The 23,468-nt window shown below is 45.5% G+C and overlaps 1 protein-coding gene across 1 annotated transcript in view; it reads right to left on the bottom strand.

Annotated features, from left to right (window-relative positions):
* ADAM12 (ADAM metallopeptidase domain 12) overlaps positions 1–23,147 on the bottom strand; it is a 177,612-nt gene extending 154,465 nt beyond the window's left edge. Inside the window, exons 1-2 of the mRNA XM_053949228.1 lie at positions 23,021–23,147; positions 6,462–6,595 (exon numbers count right to left, since the gene is read on the bottom strand). Coding sequence (XP_053805203.1) covers positions 6,462–6,595; positions 23,021–23,147 — 261 coding nt within the window. The remainder of the gene's footprint in view (positions 1–6,461; positions 6,596–23,020) is intronic.
* Positions 23,148–23,468: the final 321 nt, after the last annotated feature.

Below are 23,468 nucleotides of genomic sequence, written 5' to 3'. Positions count from 1 at the left end.
AAAAATATGGAGAGCACTATAAATTCTGGTTATGCCTCTCTCTCTCTCAAGATATGTAAAACAACCATGTAAAAGAGCTATGAAAGCTGTCCTCTCAGCCTTCAAAGCCTTGTTTAAGCAGCACTGTATGATTCCCCTTAATACAATTGTCAGGAAGTCTAAACTTTGGTAATTATTTCAAATGAAAAGGAACAGCAGGAGGCTCAGTTGAAGGGAATATAAACAATTATCACTTGCACGAAGGCTATGCCAGTCATGAAATAAACTTGAATGGGTTTGCTCTTGAAAACACTGAGCTCTAAATTAATTATGTGACAGAGTGAGCCCCTCAGCTGTGTATCAAAGCCTGTGAGAGTCACACAAGAGGGGAAATGGGAACCAGCACAGAGACCTGCCCTGGGAGGGTGGGGAGGCACAGGGTGCCCAGCCAGCTGTGGCTGCCCCTGGATCCCTGGAGGTGTCCAAGGCCAGGCTGGAGCAGCCTGGGACAGTGGAAAGTGTCCCTGCCCATGGCAGGGGGAGGAAAAAGACAAACTCTGGGGTCCTTTCCAACCCAAACCATTCCAGGAATCTGTGAGTCTGTGTGATGCCCCAATAAGTTCCTAATAAAACTGGAACTGCTGTGGAGAGCAAAACTCTGCATAAGACCCAGGCTATCACTGCCTTTGCCCCTTCTGCCAGTTTGCAGCTCCCAATGTGTTCTTGAATCTCCAGCATTATTGTGGTGGCTTTTTAAGAAATTTAAAGTTATTTCCTCTTCTTGCCAACGGTACTTTGGCAAAAATATCCCAATTTTAGTAGGTGTTGAACTAGGGCCTTAGAATGAAGGCATAAAAAAATGCAAAAAGATGAAAAGCAGCAGTGTAACACTCAATAGATGTGATAAATCTGGAGAATCATAAAGATAAGCAACAACTGTCAGAGCTGATGATACTTTTATAGATAGCAGAGAATTTCACACTGAGATTCACGCAATCAGTGCCCAGAATTCGACACAAATAATCAAGATTCTGATGTTTGCTCCTGAATCCAATCCATGGCACAATGCTTAGGAATGGGGCAGGCAAGGATGCAAAAGCTGCTTCTTCAGGAGCAAAGGGAGATGCAATGCATGCTAAGCAGCAGGAAATGGTAATCCTCTGCCACTTCACATACACAATCTTAGAGCTGTGACAAGTGCACACTTAAAAACCAGAAGAAATATGGTCTAAATATATATTTTATAGCTGGCTTTCATCTTTATCTTCGCATTTCATTGCTAGAGTTTATATTCAAAGCATAACATAACACCAAGAAAGAAAAAAATAGTGTTGCTACAAGAAAAGCAACTCTGCCTTCTCATCTTTCTTTCTCTCTTTTTTTAAAAACCCTTCTTTAAGATTTCAATTTGCAGCCCTGATTTATTCCAGCCTGGGCAAGGGAAGGAAACTGATTCACACGAGCTCAGAATCTGGCCTTGAAAACTTCAGCTTGGCAAAGCAGCATTACTGGCCCCTGAATCCACTGCCCCCTCCCCAAAGGGGAGAAGAATTTCTGATTTATTTGGATTTAGAAGTCACTGGTGTTGAAGTGAGAGCTGGAAATGTCCTGAAGGTCTTGCCATCCTCTCTGCTCACCAAGGGCACCTTTCTTTCTTTTCCTCTGCTCGTCTCAAACTCCAACACAACCCCAATCTCTTGGGGTGTGGGAAGCCACAGAACAAGAGGTCTCACTCTCTGCAAGGTGGGGGAGAGGTGGATTTTCCAATCTATGTTTATGAAGTGAGGTCAGTGACAGTGTTTTAAAAGAGTCCTGTGAGGCTCACAGTGATCCCAGTGGATTAAGGGTCTAACCCTTGTGTGCAGCTACTTTCCCACAGTTCATTGTTTTAAAGAAGTCACACAGCAAAATTTGCTCATTGATTTACATATCCCCCAAATTTAACATCAAAAAATCAAATTCCCTGTCCGAAATTCCATCATTTGAAAGCAACCTGGGCTGGCAAGTTGCAAACTCAAATCAAGTTCAAGCATCTCAGGGCTTTCCAGCTTCTCGTAGGGTTTTTTGGGAACCACACTCAGCTCCAGGCTGCAGGTGCTCAAACACCTGTCCAGGTTCAGCTTCATTCTCATTTATTTTTATGAATGGCATCTGTATCCTGACTGGAGCACCCACAGGTTAATATTGCACTTGGACAGGTACAGGGATCAGGATTACAAAAGATCCATACCCATCAAAATGTGCAGAATATCCCCCAGAAAGGAAAGCTGCACCTAACTTGCCCACGTGCTTTTAGAAAACTGAGAGGATTCAATCTCTCACAGCACTTGGTCCTGATTCTCTTTGAGGCCCTGCAGGTGCCAGCAATGGGATGCCAGGTCCTACACAGACAGGAGCAGAGAAAACCCCACACCTGAGCGACTGCTGCCACACCCTGAGCTCTCTGTGTTGACCTGCACAGCTGATCACACCAAACCTTCCCCAAATACTTCCCATTTCGCAGGAACTCCATGCATTTCACCAATCTGCACCAAACCCTGGGTCCAAAGGCAGCTCCACTAAGCTGTGTCCCTCTGGGAACACGAGTGCCAGCCCAGGGCAATGCCACACTGGGATCCCCACAGCGTTCCAGCTTTTCCATGCCTGCCCTGCCAGGCAGCATTTCCCCACTGTGCTGACCATTAAAGCACAGAAATGGAGCCAAAAGCCCCTTAATGCCCACGTGAAACATCTCCTGCCTGGCTCTTGTCTCCCCAAGAGGAGGGATGTGCTGCAGGCTCCGGAATAACACCACTGATTTTACCTGACCCAGAGCTCCTGTGCTGCAGGGATCTGGCACACACCAAGCCCTCTGTGTCCCTAACAGGGTGTGAGGATAAAAGCTGAAGCCAAACAGATGGTCTTCAAAAAAAATCTTCCCTCAAGTGTTCTGTGTACTAAAACATCACTTACCCAAACTCTCATCAAACTTGGCTTGATTTGTGAATCGCGAGCCAAGTTTGGAAGAAAAATATTCAGCTGGAAATATTGGTGGGGGGGAGGAAAGAGGGTTTTTTTGCTGCCCTTAAATTATATAAAATGAAACCATTTCGTTCAAACCTTAGAAATATTTAAGAAAAATAGAGCCCAACCCTCGTGTGTTTAAAGCAAGCACTGAGGTGGGGGGTGGTAATCAACACAGAATGCAAAGTGCTGAGCAAATGAAAGAAGAGAAGTGGAAGGACAACTGGAGCTCTAATGTATAATGACCTATCAACACGTGCTGTAATGCACACAAAATTCCAGGGAAGGAGGAAATCACATCTGCAGGGAGTATGGGCAGCTATTGTTTGAAGCACGGGGTGATGTTGCACAACCCTTCAGGGCCTGATCCTGCTGCCACACGGCCCCAAGTGCAGCATTTTCTCCTCAGCAGCCCTGAGCAGCAACAACTGGACCCTCAAAATAGCAGCCACTCATTTTAGCAGCCTGCTCAGCATTGGCAACTGAATATAGTTAATAGAAGTTAATAGAAGTTAATAGAAGTTAACTTTTCCGGTTAATAGAAGAATTAGGTACCAGCAAAATATTCCTGCTGAAAATGATACATTTTCTGAATTGTAAAACAAAAAAAGATGCCAGGAGAAATGCTAACAAGCCCAACTAAACAAACAGCATCGCACAGTTGTACAAATTGAAGTATTTCCATAGCAGCTTCTTTTAAGTATCTATATTTTATTTTTAAAATGTTCATCCCTATCCAGGATGCTGATAGGCCAAGGGGAGAAGGCCCCAAGTTGTGCTCAGGTTGGATATTAGGAAATAATTTTTCACTGAAAGAATGGATAAGAATTGGATGAGGCTTCCCCAGGGCAGTGCTGGAGTCCCCATCCCTGGAAGCCTTAAAGAAATGACTGGATGTGGCACCCAGGGCTGTGGTTTAATGGTGCCAACGGTTGGACCTGATGGCCTTGGGGGTATTTTCCAGCCTAAAAGATTCCATGATTCTATAAAAAGTGTTGGCATCAGCATGGGCATCTTTTGAACAGGAAAAAAGCAACAACATTTCTGAAATGATGGCACCATGAAATCCTGGCCTTGGTTTGATAGAGCTTTGACTTGAGCTGGGCAAGGTGGAGAGAAAACTTGACCTGCCCAGTAAATGATCAGTTCTCCCCAGGCACGAAACACTTCATCTACACTTGGGAAACCCCAAGTTCTTTAAATATAATTTAACTACATGTCTGAATTTTAAATTGGGGTTTGCCTCCCACTAATTTAAACTTTCATAGGAAGCACAGAAATCACGAGATTTTTGTCCTTGAAAAAGCACATCCCAAGTGTATTAAAGTAAAACCTGGTTAGAGATAAGCAATTTTTCTTTTTTTTCCCCCCTCAGTAAATGGAATTTCCTCACTGCTGCTGAGCAGTTCTGTGTGTTTGTGCCATTAGACAGTGTGAATTATCTCACATTTTTTGCTCAGTGTAGGCCCTCAACGAGAAAGTCATTAGCTTAATAATCATTGCTGGCAGATTCCAAGTGAGAGATTCCAACAGATACTGCAGCGACTCCTGGGGTAAATAAAAGGACAGTTTTATCTCCAAGATGGGAGAGAAGGCTGCACTAAATGATGAGTGTGCTTTCCCAGGGACTAATTGTAAAGCAGGAGTATTTACAGTGAAAGGATTGGGGAATGGGGCCATCATTGCCAGGCAATTATCTGTACACAAATAACTTTAATCCCTTGGCATTTTTATAGCCACTCCATTATTTATTTTACTATATATCCTATTGCAATACCATTCCCCTCTTACAAGTACATGCTTTTTTTGACTTCATATACGATTAAAATAAAGCAGATGAACACTTTGAAATGAGTTGAAGAACAATAGATCCCATTTAGCCATCAAATACAGCAGTATTTAACTTTTGTGCTTTTGATCAATATTTATGTGACAAGCTATTCATTACTCTTCTCCTCTACCACTGAAGCTGTTGTTCTTCCCACAGCCTGATGTGCACTTTTGTGTATTTAATTTATAAGTTTCCATGGAAAAGAAGTATTCAAAGGTGGGGGGAAAAAGTGCTGATACAGCACGTGGCTCTTTCTACCAAGCCACAAATCTTTTCTAGTGTTCATCTTAAACTGAAAGTAATTCTGGGAAACAAATTAACGATATAAATCACATTATCATTACTCACAGAATGATACTGGGATGTAACTCTCTCGGAGAGCTCCAGTGAGTAGCTAAAAGGCCTCTCTCTATATGGAGAACGCCTGTTTCTAATTAAATAATCTAAAAATAGAGTTGCACATACATCTAGGACCAAGCCATCTGTGTTATCTCTGCAAGATAAGCCATTCTACACCCACTCTGATATCCCTTTCATCGCTGCACAGATTCAGAACTGGGCCTGGCCCTTCTTTCCTATTTAGGAAGGGACAGAGGAGAAGAAGGAAAAAATTTAATCTAGACAAGCTTTTTTTGAAAGTCAGAGCCCTTGTTTGGAAATATCTTTTCACACCTACTTGTGTCAATCAGCAACATGACCCAAAGCCATGTCCTGCAAGCAGTGGCAGTAGTCAAGCAGGATTTCTCCATGGAATACTTTCCCAATCCAAAAAAAAAAGCTGTTTCTAATTGGCTCTCTGGGCTTTTTGCATTGTTTTTTATTTTTTTTTTTCTCCTTCTTTTTTTTTTAACTATTTAAAAACTTTGCTTTTTCCCTTCCTCATTCAGATAATTAAAAGAACAACATAAAAAGTGAGCTGGAGTCAAACTAGACCTGAGTTAAAAGGTTGGGCAGGAGAGTCCCAGGATCCATTTAGTGATAATAAACCACAAACTGTCTTCATACTTCAGGAAGGAGAAAAAACCCAGCCTTTTTTCCCTAAAAGCAGCTTCCTATATTGTTCACAAATGTTGTGGTGCAGGGAGCAAAGCTTATCAGGGCCTGTCAAGAGGGGGAAACAATCTCAGAGCCAGTGGTTAGGAAAGGGGAAGCAGAGTGTGAAGGGAGAGTCACCCCTCACTCCCAGTCCACACAGGGGATGGGATTTGGGGGTCTCCCATGGGGTAATTAAGCCCAGATAATGCCTCAGGCTGCAGCCAGCACAGCAACATTATTTTCACTGGTCCCTAAATTCCTTGCTGTCAGACTATTTACTCAAACAAACCTGTTTGGTGTGTTTGCCCCTCCCTCAGTTTTCCTTTTGCTGTTGCGTGATAGAATCTCAAGCAATTTAATTGCTATTATTTCACTTTAAAGTTTCATTTCTGCCATCAGAAAGAAGAATACATCTCTGCAGGAAAAAGGTATTAATTTCAACCAAAAACCTTATGCCTTTCTTAAATTAAATAAGCAGCAATTTCAGACATGTGGCAACAATTATATCAAAACACTCTCATAACCTACAGGATGAAAGTGCATTAAATTCTCCCTACAGCCTTTAAATTGTTACACACCTCAGAATAAACAAATAGGCAAAATGAAGACTAACCTTTGAATAAATGCCATTCACTGGTCTCCACTGTTCTCCATTCAAAAGGAAGGGAATTGTTATCTCATAATCTTTGGACTGGTCCTTTGACACCTGCAGCCTTGGGGACTCCACTTGGCTGTCCACATTCTCACCTAAGGACAGGGAGAAGCACTTCAGGTTAGCTGGGAAGAGCCTCTGACCAGGTGAACCTTGCTTTTGAAGGGACTTGGCAGCATATTCAAAAGGAAATAACTCAGGAAAAGGATTAAACATGACACTCGTAATGAGAGTGGCAAAACCTACAGGAATTTCAGGGAGAAATCAGAAGGGCTCAGGGGGAAGAGCTGGAGGGGGATTAGATGGTGGCAGCAGAAGACAAAGGCTGCACATTCAGAGTAGAGATATCAGGATGCAAGGATGTCATCGTGGAGGATGCACAGTCTCATTAGTGGGGGAAAAAAAGGTCTGGAAGAGAAAGAGAATATAAACTCATTGAAATAACACTCACTCCTCCACAGGCAGATGACTTCCATTCATACCACCAGGTCAAAAAGCTGTTTGCATGCAGCATTTATCAAGCGTTTTTCCTCTCCCTAAACACATTAATGGCATTGTGCCTGTCCAGGCAGAGCCCTAAAACCAATATCACAGGACAAGAGCTGGAAAAATAACTGAGAATAAATCAAAGAGAAGACAGGGATGGCTTCCAGGTGCCACAGCATAGTCAAAACTCTGGTGGGGTTTGCCACACTCTCTGTGCTCACCTAATGCTCTCATGAAGGATCAAGAATCATATTCTGAGCAGAATTACCCCCATTTCATCATTGTTAGGATTAGCTTAAAAACATCTGTGCTGTCATTATGGCTAAGCCAATGTGAGCAGAAATAAAATCTGGTATTTTTCAACGTGCTTGTAAAAATACAACACTTTACCTAAAACACACCGAAAACCAAAACAAAACAAAAAAATAAAAGCAACCAACCAAACAAGAAAACCAAACCAAACAAAAACCACAAAAAGCAAACAAACAAACAAACAAAAACCCCCAAAAAAACCCCATCTCACAAGATAAAAAGATCAAATATATTGGAGAGAGGAAAGTTGTTTGTTATACAGAGTTCTTACACCCCTTTAATGCAGCCCAAGTGACTGAGGGCTGGGAGGACACAATGTCAGCCCTTAGAAGAGATGATCCAAAGCTGGCTCAAGATTTGGTTCTCCCCTGGGGAGGCACATGAGACACCATCTCATCAGCCTGGGAGGGTCTAGACAGAACTCCAAGCCTTTATTCTCATTATCAGGCAGGAAGCTCCCTGCTCAGAGCAGGAATTTATGAAGCATATCTCAGCAAAATGAGAAAAGTTTGGCTCCAGCCCCGCTCTCCTTTCTCCTTGGCCCACTTGAGCAATCTCAACCACACAAATTAAATGACTCAGGCCCTTCTATTAATTTGTAGGGTTTGCATTCTGAAAGTGTCATGAGATCCAAGTGTTCAGAGCCCCTTGGAGGAGCTCCTTGTCCTCCCGTGGATGCATTGTCTGCACAGCTTCCATGGAGTCTGACACCATGGAGCTGCCAGGGTGACTTCAGGAAACATCAAAGTCTCTCTGCTGCTCCTCCATGTGCCTTTCCTGACCATTCTGCGAAGCTTGGACTTACCCAAAACAGCAGAAAAAAAGGGAGGGGATGAGCATTTGTGCACAGATGTGTTATTCCCTAAACACACAGCCTGGTCTGGAGGTGCAGCAGCTACAAAAATACAATGGGAGAAGGGAGGAAAATCCACACCAAGTGTGGCTCAGTTTTGCCACTCCTACTTCTCTTCCATCCCAGCGAAGTGATGCTCGTGGTGCAGAACAAAGCAAGGTTACAATGAGCAAATTTAATCTTCCACACGTGCTTATTTATCTGCTGAAAAGGCTCATTGTGCAGAAGTGTTGATAGTCTGGAGACAGACATCAAGACAGGTTTATAGGCAGCAGTTATATCTTTATTGGAAAAGATAATTTATTTGGGGGGAAACAAAGCAGACAAGCTTCAGGGTTTGCAAATCTTCTGAAGCCGCAGCATTTATAAAACACGAGATCAATTTCTGTCTAGTTGCTTTCCCTGAGCCAGATACTTGGCTGCTTATCTGAATGTTTTTATTTAAATTATTGGGTGTGATAAAAATCACAGCTTCCTGAGGAAGGCAGAGGAAGCACTGCAGCCCAATTTTGGGCCTCATTCTGGAGAGAATTTGGGCACATGCACTGTGCACTTGCTTAACTCCCAGCTGCCCTCAGTGTGATATAAGCACAGTACGGTGCCTTTTGTATATCAAATAATGTTTTTCTCATGAAATTTCATTATATTTATGGATTGGGTATATTTCTGAAAGAGTGCAAAACAAAGAAACCTGAATAGCTGATAAATAAACTCTAACTCAGTCTTTAAATTAAAAAAAAAAAAAAAAAGATAAGATGGGGAAGATAAATAGGTAAATCCTTTAAATAGGATTCTGCAGCCTGATTGCAAAGCTTTGAAGAACACGGGGCAGAAAATAAGGGATCATAGCCAGGGAAGAGCAACCCACACTTCTCTTGAGTAGGAGAGATCTGAAAGGCCACTGAGCAATGGCACACAGACATGGGGAGAGGAATAGTCTACATCAGGAAGAAAAAAAAAAACCCAAAAATGTAAAGGAGAGAGTCAGACCAAAAAAATAAAGCAGGAATAGTGCAGGAAACGTGGGAAAAATGGGATAAAACCAGGTGGGCACAAGGGTGGGACAGCTCCTGGTACCCTGGAGAGCCTTTGGCCCTCACCTGAGCTGGAGCCACCAAGGAATCAATCCCAGTCAGGGACACATCCCCCAGTCCTTGCACAGCATCTGAACAAAACCCACTCCCAGCTTCCTCCTGGGGGTTCTGGGACCCCATCGCTGAGCACAAAGCCAGCCCTCCCAAAGAGCAGCCCGGGGGCTCCAGGAGAGGAGCCGTGGGATGGGCCCCACATCTGCACCAAGGAAGGGTTTCCACCACCCCAAAACCACCCCCCAGCTCCCAGGGCTGCAGCTCCTCATGCACACAGGCGTGCTGGTATTTCCCTTCTGCCACTCTGCATCTCCCTTCCCCATTTTCAGGAGGCTTTCTTTGAAGCTGAACCATTAGAGTTGTTTGTGTTCCATTAATAATGAGGCCTCTTCTCTTTAGGGACTCCTGGTACTACAGCAGTATAAATAGTGTAATAATTGAAATCAGAGAATTGAAATTTCTGTGCTGTGTCATGAGAGGAGAAGAAAATCAGGCCATCTGCAATACCAGAAAGTTAGATTAGACCCAGGTTTCCTATCTTTTGTGTCACATGCACCTACTTACTCACCTACTTATTTTCCATTTCAGTGAAATTCTGTCCAGCTCTTCCTGACGCAAGCTCGTCTCCCACTTTTTCACATGAAAAACCTCACAGTTGTGTCTGTTTTCTATTTTCAGCCTGCACTGAAGGTAATGCTTTTGATCCACAAGCAGCCCACAAGCTGATGCAGCGCCCTTTATTCTCTTTTTTTTCCCCCAGTAATATAAAAGCTACTTTGTACAAATAGTGAGATGAGTAGATGTTACCTGTCAGTGACTTTTGTGTGGCTTAAATATTTTTCATCTGCCATGTACTTCTACAACTTTTCTGCTTTGCACAGTATCATACAAGGGCTTGTTGGCAAAGAAGTTCAGAATGGTTTTCATCTTTTTGCCCTTTATTTCAATTCCTCCAAGCTCTGTACAAAATAAACTCCGAGCATGTGATGTGACATCTTTGCTTAGTGGCCACTGCCTCCTGAAAAAACCCAGACACTCTCCAGATCTGCATTTACTTAAAATTAATAAGCTTTTAGTGAGGCAGGGCGATTTATTTGTCCTCATGACAAACAAAGAGGTGAACGCACCCAGTGCTGAGTAGCTCTGGATAAAATGGGATTAAGTGCAAGGAAAATAGGATATGTCCTGCGAAATGCACGCCCCAACCCTGCTGCCAGTGCCCCCCTAGCACAGGGCAGGACAGGAGTCAGACCTGGGCTGGTTTATAGACAACATCCATCCCTAACACACAGATTCACAGAGAAGTAAAAGCCCAGCTGTGGTGCTGAGCCTCCTTCCCAGTGAGGATGGGCCCGTTCTGGTCCCACACAATAACAGGGGTACAAAAATAAAATGGTTCAGAGAATCCCACATGGTTTGGGTGGGGAGGAACTGGGAAATCATCCCATTCCACCCCTGCCATGGCAGGGACACCCTCCCCTGTCCCAGGCTGCTCCAAGCCACATCCAGCCTGGCCTTGGGCACTGCCAGGGATCCAGGGGCAGCCACAGCTGCTCTGGATAACCTCTGTCCTAAGGCCTCAGCCCCCTCACAGCCAAGAATTCCTTCCCAAAATCCCATCTAAACCTACCCACTTTTAGCTTACAGCCATTCCCTGTGTCCTGTCCCTCCATGCCTTGTCCCCAGTCCCTCTCCAGCTCTCCTGGAGCCCCTTCAGGCCCTGGCAGGGCTCTGAGCTCTCCCTGGAGCTTCTCCTCTCCAGGGGAACCCCCCCAGCTCTCCCAACCTGTCCCAGAGCAGAGGGGCTCCAGGATCCCATCAGTCACGAGGTACTCAAGGACTGACACAGCCCCAGAGCTTCACAAAAGCCCAGCCCAGCCAAGGTCTCAGTGATGCTGTGGGGTGTCCATTTCCACCCCAGACTGGAGCTCTGTCTCCTCACACTGTCCCCAAAACACCCCTCATGTCCCCCCCCCCGCACTTACTGCTGGGCTATGAACATTTCAGAAGTGGGGGGATAAAAAAAAGATTAAATTAAATTATCCTCGTGTTACCTTTCCTACTAAAAACTGACTCAAAATCCTAAGTCACAGCCTGTCCTCGTTTTTTCTCTGCAGCAAAACACCCAAACCACTGGAATAATCTTTGGATTGAAAAGAATAATGGAACAGAGTAATCTTCCTGCAAACTGAAATCAGCTACTGGCAGTGCTCTGTGCCACAGGCAATGCCCTGGAAGTCAGGAAGGACATCCTTTATCCATTTCCCTCCTCATTTTCTTCAGCTTCCTCAGTTTAGCTCTCAGTTTGTGGCATCCATGACCTGGCTGGGTCATTCCTGGCTATGGAAGAAGGGATTTACACCTGGCTGCACCCAGCACTCAGGGTTTGTGGCCAGTTCCTGACGTACCCCAGAGCCTCCACTGCTGCCTGGGGGCCCAGCAGATGGGAAAGAGCTTTATCCCCCCCCATCAGGGGCTTTTCTCTGCTTTGGGATGATTCTTCTGCCACCTCCAGAAAAATTCAAACCTGGATTTTTTAATCCAGAATTCCCAAGCTTACACACAGAGGGGATGACTCGAAATGGAAGTGAACTTAGGAACTTCAGGAAGTTATGGGAGTGAAACAGAGTAAGTTTATGGAGGTTTATGGAAGTGAAACAGGGTAAGAATTGGAAACTGCCCACAAACACAGCACCCACAACCAGGCAAGGGAAAGGATTTTACCACAGTTCAGAAAGAAAAGATATTGGATCAGTGTGTATTTTTCTCAGCAACCTTTACTCAAGAGTCCTCCTGAAATCCATTGCTCAGAGGTGGGATATGACTGCTCAGGGAAGAACAGGAATTTACAAAGAACACGAGAACTTGCAGGCTGGAGCGAGGGGCTGAAACCCAGGAGGGTTTTACCCTTAGGGATCATCAGGATTTCTGCTCCTGCCATTGCTCTTCAAAGCAGGTGAGACCAGAATGACCCACACATGGTCCTGGGGACACCACTGATAATGCTGCATCAAAAGAGGTGTTTCCAGGGAGCACCAGAGATCCAAGTGAATCCTGAGAGTGGTGAGAGCATTGCTGCTCACCTACACTCACAAAAGATGAATTGAGCCTGGAGCTGGTGGCTTGGAAAGGCTGCCAGGGAGAGCAGGGAAGTGGAAAGTCTGAATTACAAGAAGGGAACTAAAAGAATTATTTTACATAATCTAGAAAACCAAAGGTGACAGGACCCATGATTGTCTCTTAGCTCTCTATGCCTCTTGGTATTTATCTTGCCAGTGCTGATTTATAGGTGGCAGGAGTATAAAGTGGCTATACATAAAGTGAGATAGGATTCCAATATGGAATTGCACAGAGGATCACATCCCGCTCTTGCCTATCAAGAAAAACAAAAAGAAAAGAAAAACCAACTTGCTTTGAATGGAAATTGTCAACATTGGGGGTCAGATTATATCATGCCAAAAAAAAAAAAGTGTCATATGTGGCCAAGGTCTGGGGATGTGTGATTCCAGTCCTCTATTTCACTCCACCTTCCAGCAAAAGCCTAAACATTTCTCAAGTTAAACATCATCCAGGCACAGGCCTTGCTGAAACCACCTAAAATGGTGCCTGTTCTGCCTGAGACAGGAAAAAACAAATTGGTACTTGATAAAATCATGGAATAGCAGAATGGTTTGGGTTGGAAGGGACCATAAAGCTCAGCCCATCCATCCCGGCCGTGGACAGGGAACCTTCCACTGCCCCAGGCTGCTCCAACCTGGCCTTGAACACTTCCAGGGATGGCAATCCACGACTTCCCTGGGCACTAATATTAAAAAAGAAAAAAAAAAAAAAGAAGCAAACTGTAATTTTATCTCATAATAAACATGAAAATGCTGGAAAATAAACCAGTACCAGATTTCCACTGCATAATGGTTAAACAAAGCCAGCCCTGAGACTTGCACGGGGTCAAAGAAGCAACAGCTTAAATTTTACATCAACCACCAGCTGAGGACACAGACACCCTCTCAAAAAAAAGAGGACAAAAATCACCACGTTGATAAGATGCTTCCCATTATCCCACTTCCAGCACTTCCACAGCTTCATAAAAGGCAGCACAGCACCAGACTCTGCTCTCCTTTATTTATAAGCACAAAAGCCTGGCCAAGATTTGACTGTGCATAAGTAAAACTCTTATCTCTTGCAATAAAGTTTTTATTAGTTCGAAATCATGAATTATTTTCCCAGCTAACCTTTGCTCCTCTAAGGAGTACATTGATTATTTCTACAAAACCCAGGAAAATTAGCTCTTTCATGGCCTGCTTAGAAAATAAACCATTTTTAAAAAAGGAAAAACTACACACAAAGTTTTACTTGTTTTCTCCCTTCTTTCAAATTCCCAAACCCAAGACCTCAGGCATTTAAGCACAAGTAACCCTTGGAAACCAACTAATTCCATGGATCTTCTTGAGCTTGAATTTTGTCTTTTTTTTTTTACACTGCAGAAATTACTACTAGTGTACAAAATTTTTTCAAACATGAGAAGTCAGCAAAGGTCTTTGATGAGCCTGAGGAGAGGCAGCAGCAAGATGACTCCATGCATTTCTGAATTTAATTTTCTGTTCTTTTGGCTTCTAATGGAAAAAGATCCTGTCTCCAGCTTGATGGGTCTGTGAGGATGAAGCTCTGCAGCATCACCAGTGATCCACACCAGGCAGCTCCAGGATGAGAAATGGAGGGCTGAGATTCCCTGATCCCCATTAACTGAACAGCATTAAAAACATGGCTTTCAATATTTGGGGCTCATAATTCTCAGATCTACCTCCTGTCATCACTTGCTCATGCACAGTTACTCCTTCCCGAAATCTGATTCTGCTGATGAAATGATCAGCGACAGGGAACAGCCCTCTCTCCCCTCCCCCATGAAATCCCATAAACTGCCTGGAATACGTCATGGGTTCAACATGTTCACGTGGACACGGCAGGGAAAGCTGAAATTTGGAGGTGACTCGCTGCTCTCCTGCACCAAACTCTCTGTGGTCAATGTCACTGCCCCACCAGCTGAACAAACTGATGACACAGAGGAAGACAAAAAATTGAGAAGGGGGGGTGACAAGAAAAGAAAAACTAAAATGTTCCTTGTGGGACATACCCCCTAAGCAGTTGGATCATCTTAATCTTCAAGCTTCTGTAATACAACTGTTGGAAGGCTCCAAGTCTGAGCACAATAAAGTGCTTTATTCAGGGAACCATATGACTCCATCAGTCATTCAAGCACATGTTTGGCACAGATTGAAAGTGAAAAGCATAGCTAAGGCAAATATTTCAAAACTGAACTTGTCTTCCTAACACACATGGTTTATATATTGGTGTAATATCTATATAACTTTTCAGTTCTCATCTAGAGTAATGTCATGGCTGAAGTACAAAATGATGTCTCTGCACCGGGCGTTTCTCAGCAGATAGCACATGCCAAAAAGCCATTTACTAGAAAATTAAAAGGGAGCTATCACACTTGACAGGTCAAAAAAAAAAAAAACAAAAAAAAACAAAACAAACAACAAAAAAAAAACCCAAAACCACAAAACAATAAAAAAAAAAAAAAAAAAAAAAAAAAAAACAAAAAAAAAAAACAAAAAAAAACCCAACCAACCAAAAAACAAAACCTGTAAAAATAGCTTTGTTCCTTCTAATTCCTGAAAATCTATTTCTCCAATCAGGATGCTGCAGCATCTTTCACTGGAGAGCTGTGCTGCAACAAACTCAGGCCAGGCAGCTCCTTCCTCCTCGAGTGCCCGAGATGTGTCTGCTCTGTTTGCAGATGAAATATTGCTCATCACAGAGCAACTCCTGCTGATGCAAATGCGATTAAAGCAATCTGGGCAGAGCACAGTGTGATTAAAGCACAAGTAATGGCAGAAGGATTTGGGCCCTCATTATACAAAATACATATTGAAATGCAGTCAAGGAGAGAAGCCAGTATCTCTCAATATCCTCCCTGTTCTCCAGAACAAAATGTGACAAGTGGAGCTGGGAGAACAACATTTGCCATTGACTGCAGGAGGGGGCAGGGAGTCTGCAGAACGTTTCAAATAACCCAAACCCAGCTTTATGATGTGTACAGAATATGTACAGGGATATATTTGGGAAACAGCTGTCCAGCCTCATTTGGGATGCTGTTATGTTTGACTGAGGAATTACTATTCAGGACCAGTCCAAAGACAGAGTTGTCTTTTTTTTTTTTTTTTTTTTTTTTTTTCCTAGAAGAGAACATTTTAAAATATAGAGAAATAAAGCAGTGAAGCTCTGAAGGAAAGGGCATTCCAGCACAGTGGGTCATGGGGGAGGATCGAGAGGTTCCCCCCATGGAAGAGCTCAGGGCTTGGAGGTCACAGAAGAGGGCAAGTTAGAAATGCAAGATTCCAACCCAAAGGAATTTTGGAAAGTCCATGGCACAGCAGATCAGGAGAACTTCTGTTCTCCTGCTGCAAATCCTGTTTTCAGCTGTTTCTTTTCCAAGCCCTGATCCAGACTGTATCAAATGGCCCAGCCATTCCCTCTTGTAAAAACAGGCAGGACAGGGCTAATAATGGATGAAAATCCTCAGGGATTGCACAGTGTCTTTCCCACAGGTATTCCCAGGCTGCCAGAGTGAAGGATGGCCCCTCTCAACTCTGGGACACATCTGCTTGTTCCTAAATTGCTGCTTCTTCCCCAAAGAGTCCCACCGATCTTTGATTATGAACTCAGCCTTGCAACTTCTGCACCAGCAGCACCTACAAAAAACAATGAGGCAGAGAAATAATGACCTGTGCTTTACAAGCACAAGGAATCCACCCAGCTCCAAGGGCAGAGAAAAAGGTACTAAATATATCTTCACTTTTCAGCAATGAGTCCACATAATTATGTGAAAATCCAGGACCAGTGCTCCTCTCCAACTCCTCCCCTCCAAAGCCTCATGAAAGGCTACTTTCAGTGAGTAAAGTTCAAATTACTCTCCAAAATACAATTTCCTCTTGGTCTCTCAAAAGGTACAGTGCAATCCCTCTCTGCAGTGATTTACTAACCTGCCTCAGCGAGTACAAGGGATCCTCAGCACAGCTGAACTGAGGGATGTTCCTAACTGTGTACAATCAGCACAGAAAAGCACCACGGCATGGGAGTGGGAGCTGTGCTCCTCACAGGCACAAATCATCCCTTCAGATTTCTCTGGGAAACACAGCAAACCCAGCTGAGGTGAATTGCAGTGTTAATTTAGGTGAGCAGGCAGGGGACGTGATTTGTAGTTCTTCCCCAAGCCTAGAAAAGGAGCTGAGGAGTTTATATCCAGGAGTTTACATCCATCAGGAGTTTACATCCATCAGGAATTCCTGGTTGTGTGGGGAATACCTGGTCCTCACATCACACAGCAGCAGGGAGAGGAAAATGAGCTGCACCTGCTCCAGCACAAGCTGTCACTGATTCTCTTCTGGTTTTTAAAACATGAATGAAAAGACTACTTGGAGTTACTTAATGTTCTTGAAGCCACCTCTCCTGCTCAGGTTTATGAGTGTGACCTTGCAGAAAGTGTCACCGTGAGCCCTGGGTCGCTCTGTGGCTCCTGATTTTCACACATTCCTCCAGCAGATGAGCTACAGGAGCAAAGACCATTTATTTTTATGGTTTCTTCAGGGCAGGATATCTCCCCAGGTCACTACAACAGCTCTGCTCTGGTGCTGCAGAAAGGATTTTAAATGCCAGCACAGGACATGAGCACCAGGCTGTACAAAGGAGTCAGGTCCATGGAGGGGAGGGAATTTATCCCAAACGAGGGTCAGGCATAGAAACAAGGAAAACACAGCATGCAGAGTAAATAGCTCCTTCTTTCTAAAGTGTCAGGATTTAAACTAAAAGAGGAGAATTCAGGTTGGATATCAGGAATTTCTCTCTGTGAGGGTGGGGAGGGGCTGGGATGGAATTCCCAGAGCAGCTGGGGCTGCCCCTGGATCCCTGGCAGTGCCCAAAGCCAGGTTGGACACTGGGGCTGGGAGCACCTGGGACAGTGGGAGGTGTCCCTGCCATGGGTGGGGTGGCACTGGGTGGGATTTAAGGTCCCTCCCAACCCAAACCATTCTGGGATTTCTTCTGCAATAATCCCGTACTTTCACCTTGGTGTTCACCCAAAGGGTGTCTGTGCCTTACTCAGGAGGCAAGAGATGAAGAAATAAATCCTCATTCTTTTGGGATGCTCACCTCATGCATCAGTGCACGCATCAAAATGCAAGAGCAGGTTTTAACCTGGAGATCCTTTAGTGATCTCCAGTTCCAAAGGGAACATGGCTGAGGCGCTGTGTCCATCCCTGCGCGCTCCAGAGGGATTCAGTGAATTTATTCCCAACTCTCTCTATCATCACAGTGCTGTCAGTGGCACAAAAGGAATGGAATATAAACTGAAATAATGTGGGCTGAACGATCCTCCTCACATCTAATAGCTGAAGTAGCAGGGGACCTCCAGCACAGACCATCACTGCATTCAGTGCTGCTGGATGAAACACTGCTCGTGCTCAGGCCCATATGATCCCCTTACTAAACTATAAAGTCCAGATTTTGTAAGTTTTAATTTTTTTTTTGCATAACTATGGCGAAACAATCCCATAAATACTTGAATTTGTTGAAGTTTGTACCTTAATATATTCTTGCAGAGGTAAGCAGTCACACATGGGGTTTATCTTTCAGCTGCTTGCAGGATTAGAACACATTTAAAAGAAGCAAGAAAGCAGCAAACTTTCACCATTGTCAGAAAAAGGTTTTTCACTAAATGCATATGATATATACTATTAAACTAAATTTCCAGGGGCTGACACAGTTCCTCTTAAAAAAATACCTCAAAATAAACGAGTTAAAGATATTTTTGTGCCAAATTCCGCGTCCAGCTTTTTCTGCCTTGATGTGCATTATCCAGCACAGCTAACAGGCCATGACACATTTCACTTCTTGCCTTGTTACATCATAGATTTGGGACAAGAAAGAATTTGTTCTTCTAATCACTGCTTTTAGCAAGTTGACCTTGTGAAAGGACAATTTCCTGCCTCCAAACTCTTTCTTATCCTAGCTCCAGGTCATGGAAAGCAGCAAATTCATTTGTATGGGGTGTAAAATATTGGTGGAACAACCTGAAGGGATTAAACAGGTTAATTTCTGATTAGATTATGCAGTTCAAGTCACTTGATACCAATTTAGTCTCGAAATCCTGCAGGAACCCTAAAAAGAGAAGGGTCAACATGCTGGAGCAGGACTTTACTAAGAAACAATCCCTTCTCTTAGTTAGTGGGGTAGCAAAAAGATGAAAATTTAATACATTTGAAGCACTTTGTGTTAACCAGAAACAAAAGAGATTGAGCTTTTGGGCTGCACTGCCTTGTGAGGAATCAACTGCTACCCTCAAACTGTGGGGTTTTAATTTACTTGGTCATAGATCTGCCCTGGAGACTCAGCAGGACCTAAGAGAAGCCTCTGCAGGTGTGATTTAGGGATGTAGCACTCCAAAATTGTGCAGATGATGTGCTTTTGTCCGGGGAGAAATTTGAGGAGCTGCTTGAAATACAAGTACAAAGTGCAGGCAACGGGGAGAGCCAGATCCAGCAGTGAAACATAGGAGGTTGTAGAGGAAGGAAAGTCATCAGAAAAAGGGATTAAATTAAAAAAATCCCTGTAATATGGACAGCCTGGCATCCTAAGCAGGATGGGATGGTGTGAGGCAGAGCTGGGGACAGCCTGCTGGCATGGCAGGGCCTGGCTGGATAACCTGACAGTATTCCAGATTTCCAAGCACCTTAAAAATGTCCATTCCTGGATTATTGCTGCAGCTCTCACAGCACAAGTGAAGAGAAACCCACCCCAAGAGCCCAGCAAGGCAGCTCAGGGCTCGCCCTTCGCTCTGCCACAGCCCAAAAGGAGGCTCAGGAACACAAATAAACCAGAGCCCAGCTGGACTCCTTGGCCACTTTGCCCTGGCAGTGTCAGATCTGCTGGCAACAGCAGGGATAAATCTGTCAGGAGGAGATGTGAGGTCTGGGGAAGGCTGGTGGAGGAGCAAATAAGCCTTTACATGAGTTGAGCCTTTTTAGAACAGAATTTCATGATCATGGCTGGTGAGTGAGGGCCCTGGTGGGAATAACAGATAAATAGATATCTTCAGTGGGATAAACAGATAAACACAGCCCTGCTCTGCTGCAGTCACCCAGGTGCCATCAGGGAAATCCCACTGGGGCTCCCAGCAGGATGCAAAACCACCCAAAACACAGCCTGGCAATCATGAGTTCAAGGATGCTCTTTGTATCTGGATCAGGACCTTTCCAAAAATCCCAAGCAGAGCTGAGATGAGACACCCAAAAACCAGCAGTGAAGAACCTGTCAGCTCCCCAGCGAGCTGGAGGTGAAGGATGCAAACACTGCTGAAGAGTGGCAATAAAATTCATCTGCTGGGGGATTTTGGCATGATCTCTGGAGCCCCATGGACAGGGACAGCTCATTCCAGGCTGTCTGAAGAGGATAATCATCAGACAATGAGGTGATTATACACACACACCAAAAATATCTGCCACAAGTGCTGTCTTCTCTTTGAGAGAAGACAGGCTCTGAAACAGAGGGAGATGGAGAAATCAGGTTTAGAGCACAAGACAAAGCAACATTTCTTCTCCTGCAATTTATTTCCATTAGACCCAAGGAAGCTGCAATCAGTAGCAAATTAAAATCTAGACAAAAGTGACTTTAACTGAAGGTAAAGAATTTTGTGTTGCAGTTTTAGGATTTGCATTTTTTCATGCCCAGAGAAGCTGTGGCTCTTCTATCCCTGGCAGTGCCCAAGGCCAGGTTGGACAGGACTTGGAGCCACCTGGGATGGTGGAAGGTTTTTAAGGTCCCTTCCAACCCAAACCATTCTGTCATCCCAAAAGTCTTTTTTTTTCCCCCTGCTGTTTTCCCAGCTAACACGCAATATTCAGAAGAAATTTAAAAGTTTGTGCACACACACACAATCTCTAATTTGGACTTTACCTATCCACAGCATCACTTTGTCTGCCCTGCAGGAACAGGACAGACTTGAGCACAGAAACCTTGTACAGGTGTAGATTTTAAGGTACTTGACTGAGACTGTAAGATCAGATCTTATCTTACTTTATATCCCACTCCACAAGGACAATAAAGTTAACTTGGCCTGCCTGAGTTTTCTTTTTTGTCCATGAGTTCCTTTAAGCAGAAACCCTGCGCAAGAGTGAAAACTAAGAGGGCAATTGTAAAACCACAAAAAAATTGAATGAAAACATACCAAAAGCAAGCAACAAGGCTACTTTTAGGTTGTCTAGCCCACAACCTGATATCTTCTGTTTAATAACACACACTGTTTAATAATTTCTGTTTAATACCAGACCTGTCACTCGGGCAGACAGATTGCCACATTTCAAACCCGCTCCTCGAGGCGTATCATAACTCCAATTTGTCTTAATCACTAAGCATGACTTCACGTAAAAATTAGGATGTCCTGGCAGCACTGGGATGTCCTGCAGGGCTCCAGAACGCCCAGTGGGAGCTGTGCCAGCCCAGCCAGGAGCACTTGTTGTCACTGGGAGCGTGGAAAGGAGCGCCTGGAACTTTCAGCACCTCCGTGCCCAAGAAAGCAGCACAAGCTCTGGCAGGGCTGAAGCTGTGCTCTGCTTCCACAGGAAAAAGTGGAATTAAGGCAGGGGATGCTCACTGAATATTCTGGATGGAAAAGAGCAAATTTCAGACATGGTACAGAAAGAAGAGAAGCAGGAAAATACAAGGAGGCAAATCCAGGGGCCGGCAACCACCACAGCTGCCCAAATGTAGACATCTAAACCCCATAAAGACACCTAAAGACACCACAGGGATGAGCAGCTGGCACAGACTTTACACAGAGCTTAAATCATCAGTGTGAGGGTAACCTTAGAGCTTCAGCTTGGCTCTGAGGGAATTCTGAGCCACAAGGAACCGGATTTCCACCTCCTCTTTCCATTCTGCTCACTCATCTGTGTGCTAGAGCCAAGTCACCCACAGTTTGCCCTCTTGGTATTGTAGGGACAAACACTTTGAGGCATTTTACCTCAAACTTTCCCAACTGCAAGTGAACTTCCAAACCATGGAGGGGCTGGCCAGTCACAGTGGGTTCCATACTCAGAGAAGGGAGCCATCCTCCCACCCAAACCAAGCCTTCCTTTCCCCACGAAAAGGGAACAGCCACGGCGCACCTATTTCTCTTCATCTGCCAGGGAATTTCTGCAGCCTTCACCCCAAAGCCACTGATTTGGTGCAAATGCAAGTGTTGGCAAAGAGAAACCAAGACCCCTCCCAAAGGCAAAGCTTCAACTCCTGCTAATCCATTAAGATAAATTCCAGGTTCTTGATCAAAGGCAACACCTTGTCCTTTCCCCCTCTGGGATTTCCACGTGCTAAAGTATCTCCCCATCTTTTCTCTTAGCAAGTTCAGAGCCAAAGCCCCAGCGAAAGTCGCTGTCAGTACATTTGAAGATAAGCAAACATTTACAAAGCTTTAAGTTACAATGGAGGAAAAAACAAAAGACAAAAAAGGCCAAACACAGGAGTTTGTAGTAACACTCAGGGACACTGGCACCCCTCGGTGCTGTTAAATGTATTCCTAGAGTATTCTCTTTTCCTCTCTCACATAAAATATGCACTGTCCGCTGCTGCTTAACGAAGACCTGGGAGCTCTGAGGATTCCAGAATAAACCCCAAACTTGCTGTAGGGAGAGACAATCCCTTCCTAGGCTGTTCCCCATCCGTATAACATGGACAGCACAGCGCTCCACAGCTGAATCCCCGCTCCCCGCCTGGAGCTCACTTTGAATGAGCACAGCGGCCGCGAGAAAACTTTTACCCAGCCAGGACGCCTTTACCATCACTATTTGGCTTTTCCGTGCAATTTTTCCCAGCTGGAAACAGAGCCCAAACTCTGACAAGACTCCCAGACCTTTGAATTCAGCCCCGGGGGCTGTTTGGAGGGGATGCGTGGGAGGAGGATTTCCAAACACCCCCCCCACCCCTCTCCCCGGGACCCTGCAGGGCACCCCCGAATGAGCACAACAGGGGGGTCCCCGGGATGGGACCGGCGGGGCTGGGGGTGCCGGGGGATGGGGGTGTAGAGACAGGACCAGCAGGTTTGGGGGTGCCGGGGGACGGGGGTGCAGAGAAGGGAGCAGCAGGTTTGGGGGTGCAGAGAAGGGAGCAGCAGGTTTGGAGGTGCCAGGGGATGGGGGTGCAGAGAAGGGAGCAGCAGGTTTGGAGGTGCCAGGGGATGGGGGCGCAGAAAAGGGAGCAGCAGGTTTGGGGGTGCAGAGAAGGGAGCAGCAGGTTTGGAGGTGCCAGGGGATGGGAGCGCAGAGAAGGGAGCAGCAGGTTTGGGGGTGCAGAGAAGGGAGCAGCAGGTTTGGAGGTGCCAGGGGATGGGAGCGCAGAGAAGGGAGCAGCAGGTTTGGGGGTGCCAGGGGATTGGGGCGCACAGACAGGACCAGCAGGTTTGGGGGTGCCGGGGGATGACACCCGGCGGGCTTGGGGGTGCCGGGGGGCCGCAGAGCGGAGTTTTCCGGGGAAATCTGCGCGAAGCCGCGCCGAGGAGCGGGAGTTCCGCAGCTCCGCGTGTGCCCGGCCGGGACCCCCCGCTCCATCCCCGCAGCGGGGCGGGGGGAGCAGCGCTCTGAATCCATCTCCCTGCCCCTCGTCCGGCCGAAACGGAGCGCGGGGCTCGGGATCCTGTCGGGAGAAGCCCCGGGGGGGGGCTGTGCGTGACTTACCGCGGGCGCGGGGCGATGCCGAGAGGAGCCGGCCCGGGCCGAGCAGCAGCAGCAGCAGCGCGGGGAGCCGGGCCGGGGGCAGCGCACGGGGGGAGCGCGGCTGCGCTGCCTGGAGGCGCTTTGACATCGCAGCCCAGACTGAGGAAGACAAACTTTCATCAGCTGGGGCTGGAGAGCAGCCCCATAATATACAGTTACCGAGAGGAGCGAGCTGGGACTCAGGATGTGAGAGATTTCCTGCATGCAGTTAACTCCAAAACCCCTCCTGCTCCTGCCTCAGCTGCTGATGAGCTGGGCTCGGCTGCTTAGGGGGAAAAAAAAATAGAAGAGTTGGAGGATTTTTTTTTTTCTTTCCTCTTTTATTTTTTTTTCCCCTTTATTTAAATAGGTTTGTGTCGGCTACTTCGTGTATTTTTTTTTGTTGTTGTTGTTTTGGCAAGGACCAAAC

The sequence above is a fragment of the Vidua chalybeata genome, chromosome 8 (genome assembly GCF_026979565.1).
Source record: "Vidua chalybeata isolate OUT-0048 chromosome 8, bVidCha1 merged haplotype, whole genome shotgun sequence".
Lineage (NCBI taxonomy): Eukaryota > Metazoa > Chordata > Aves > Passeriformes > Viduidae > Vidua > Vidua chalybeata.
Note: the sequence above shows the minus strand (reverse complement) of the source record. Positions and strands in the feature narration are given on the sequence as shown.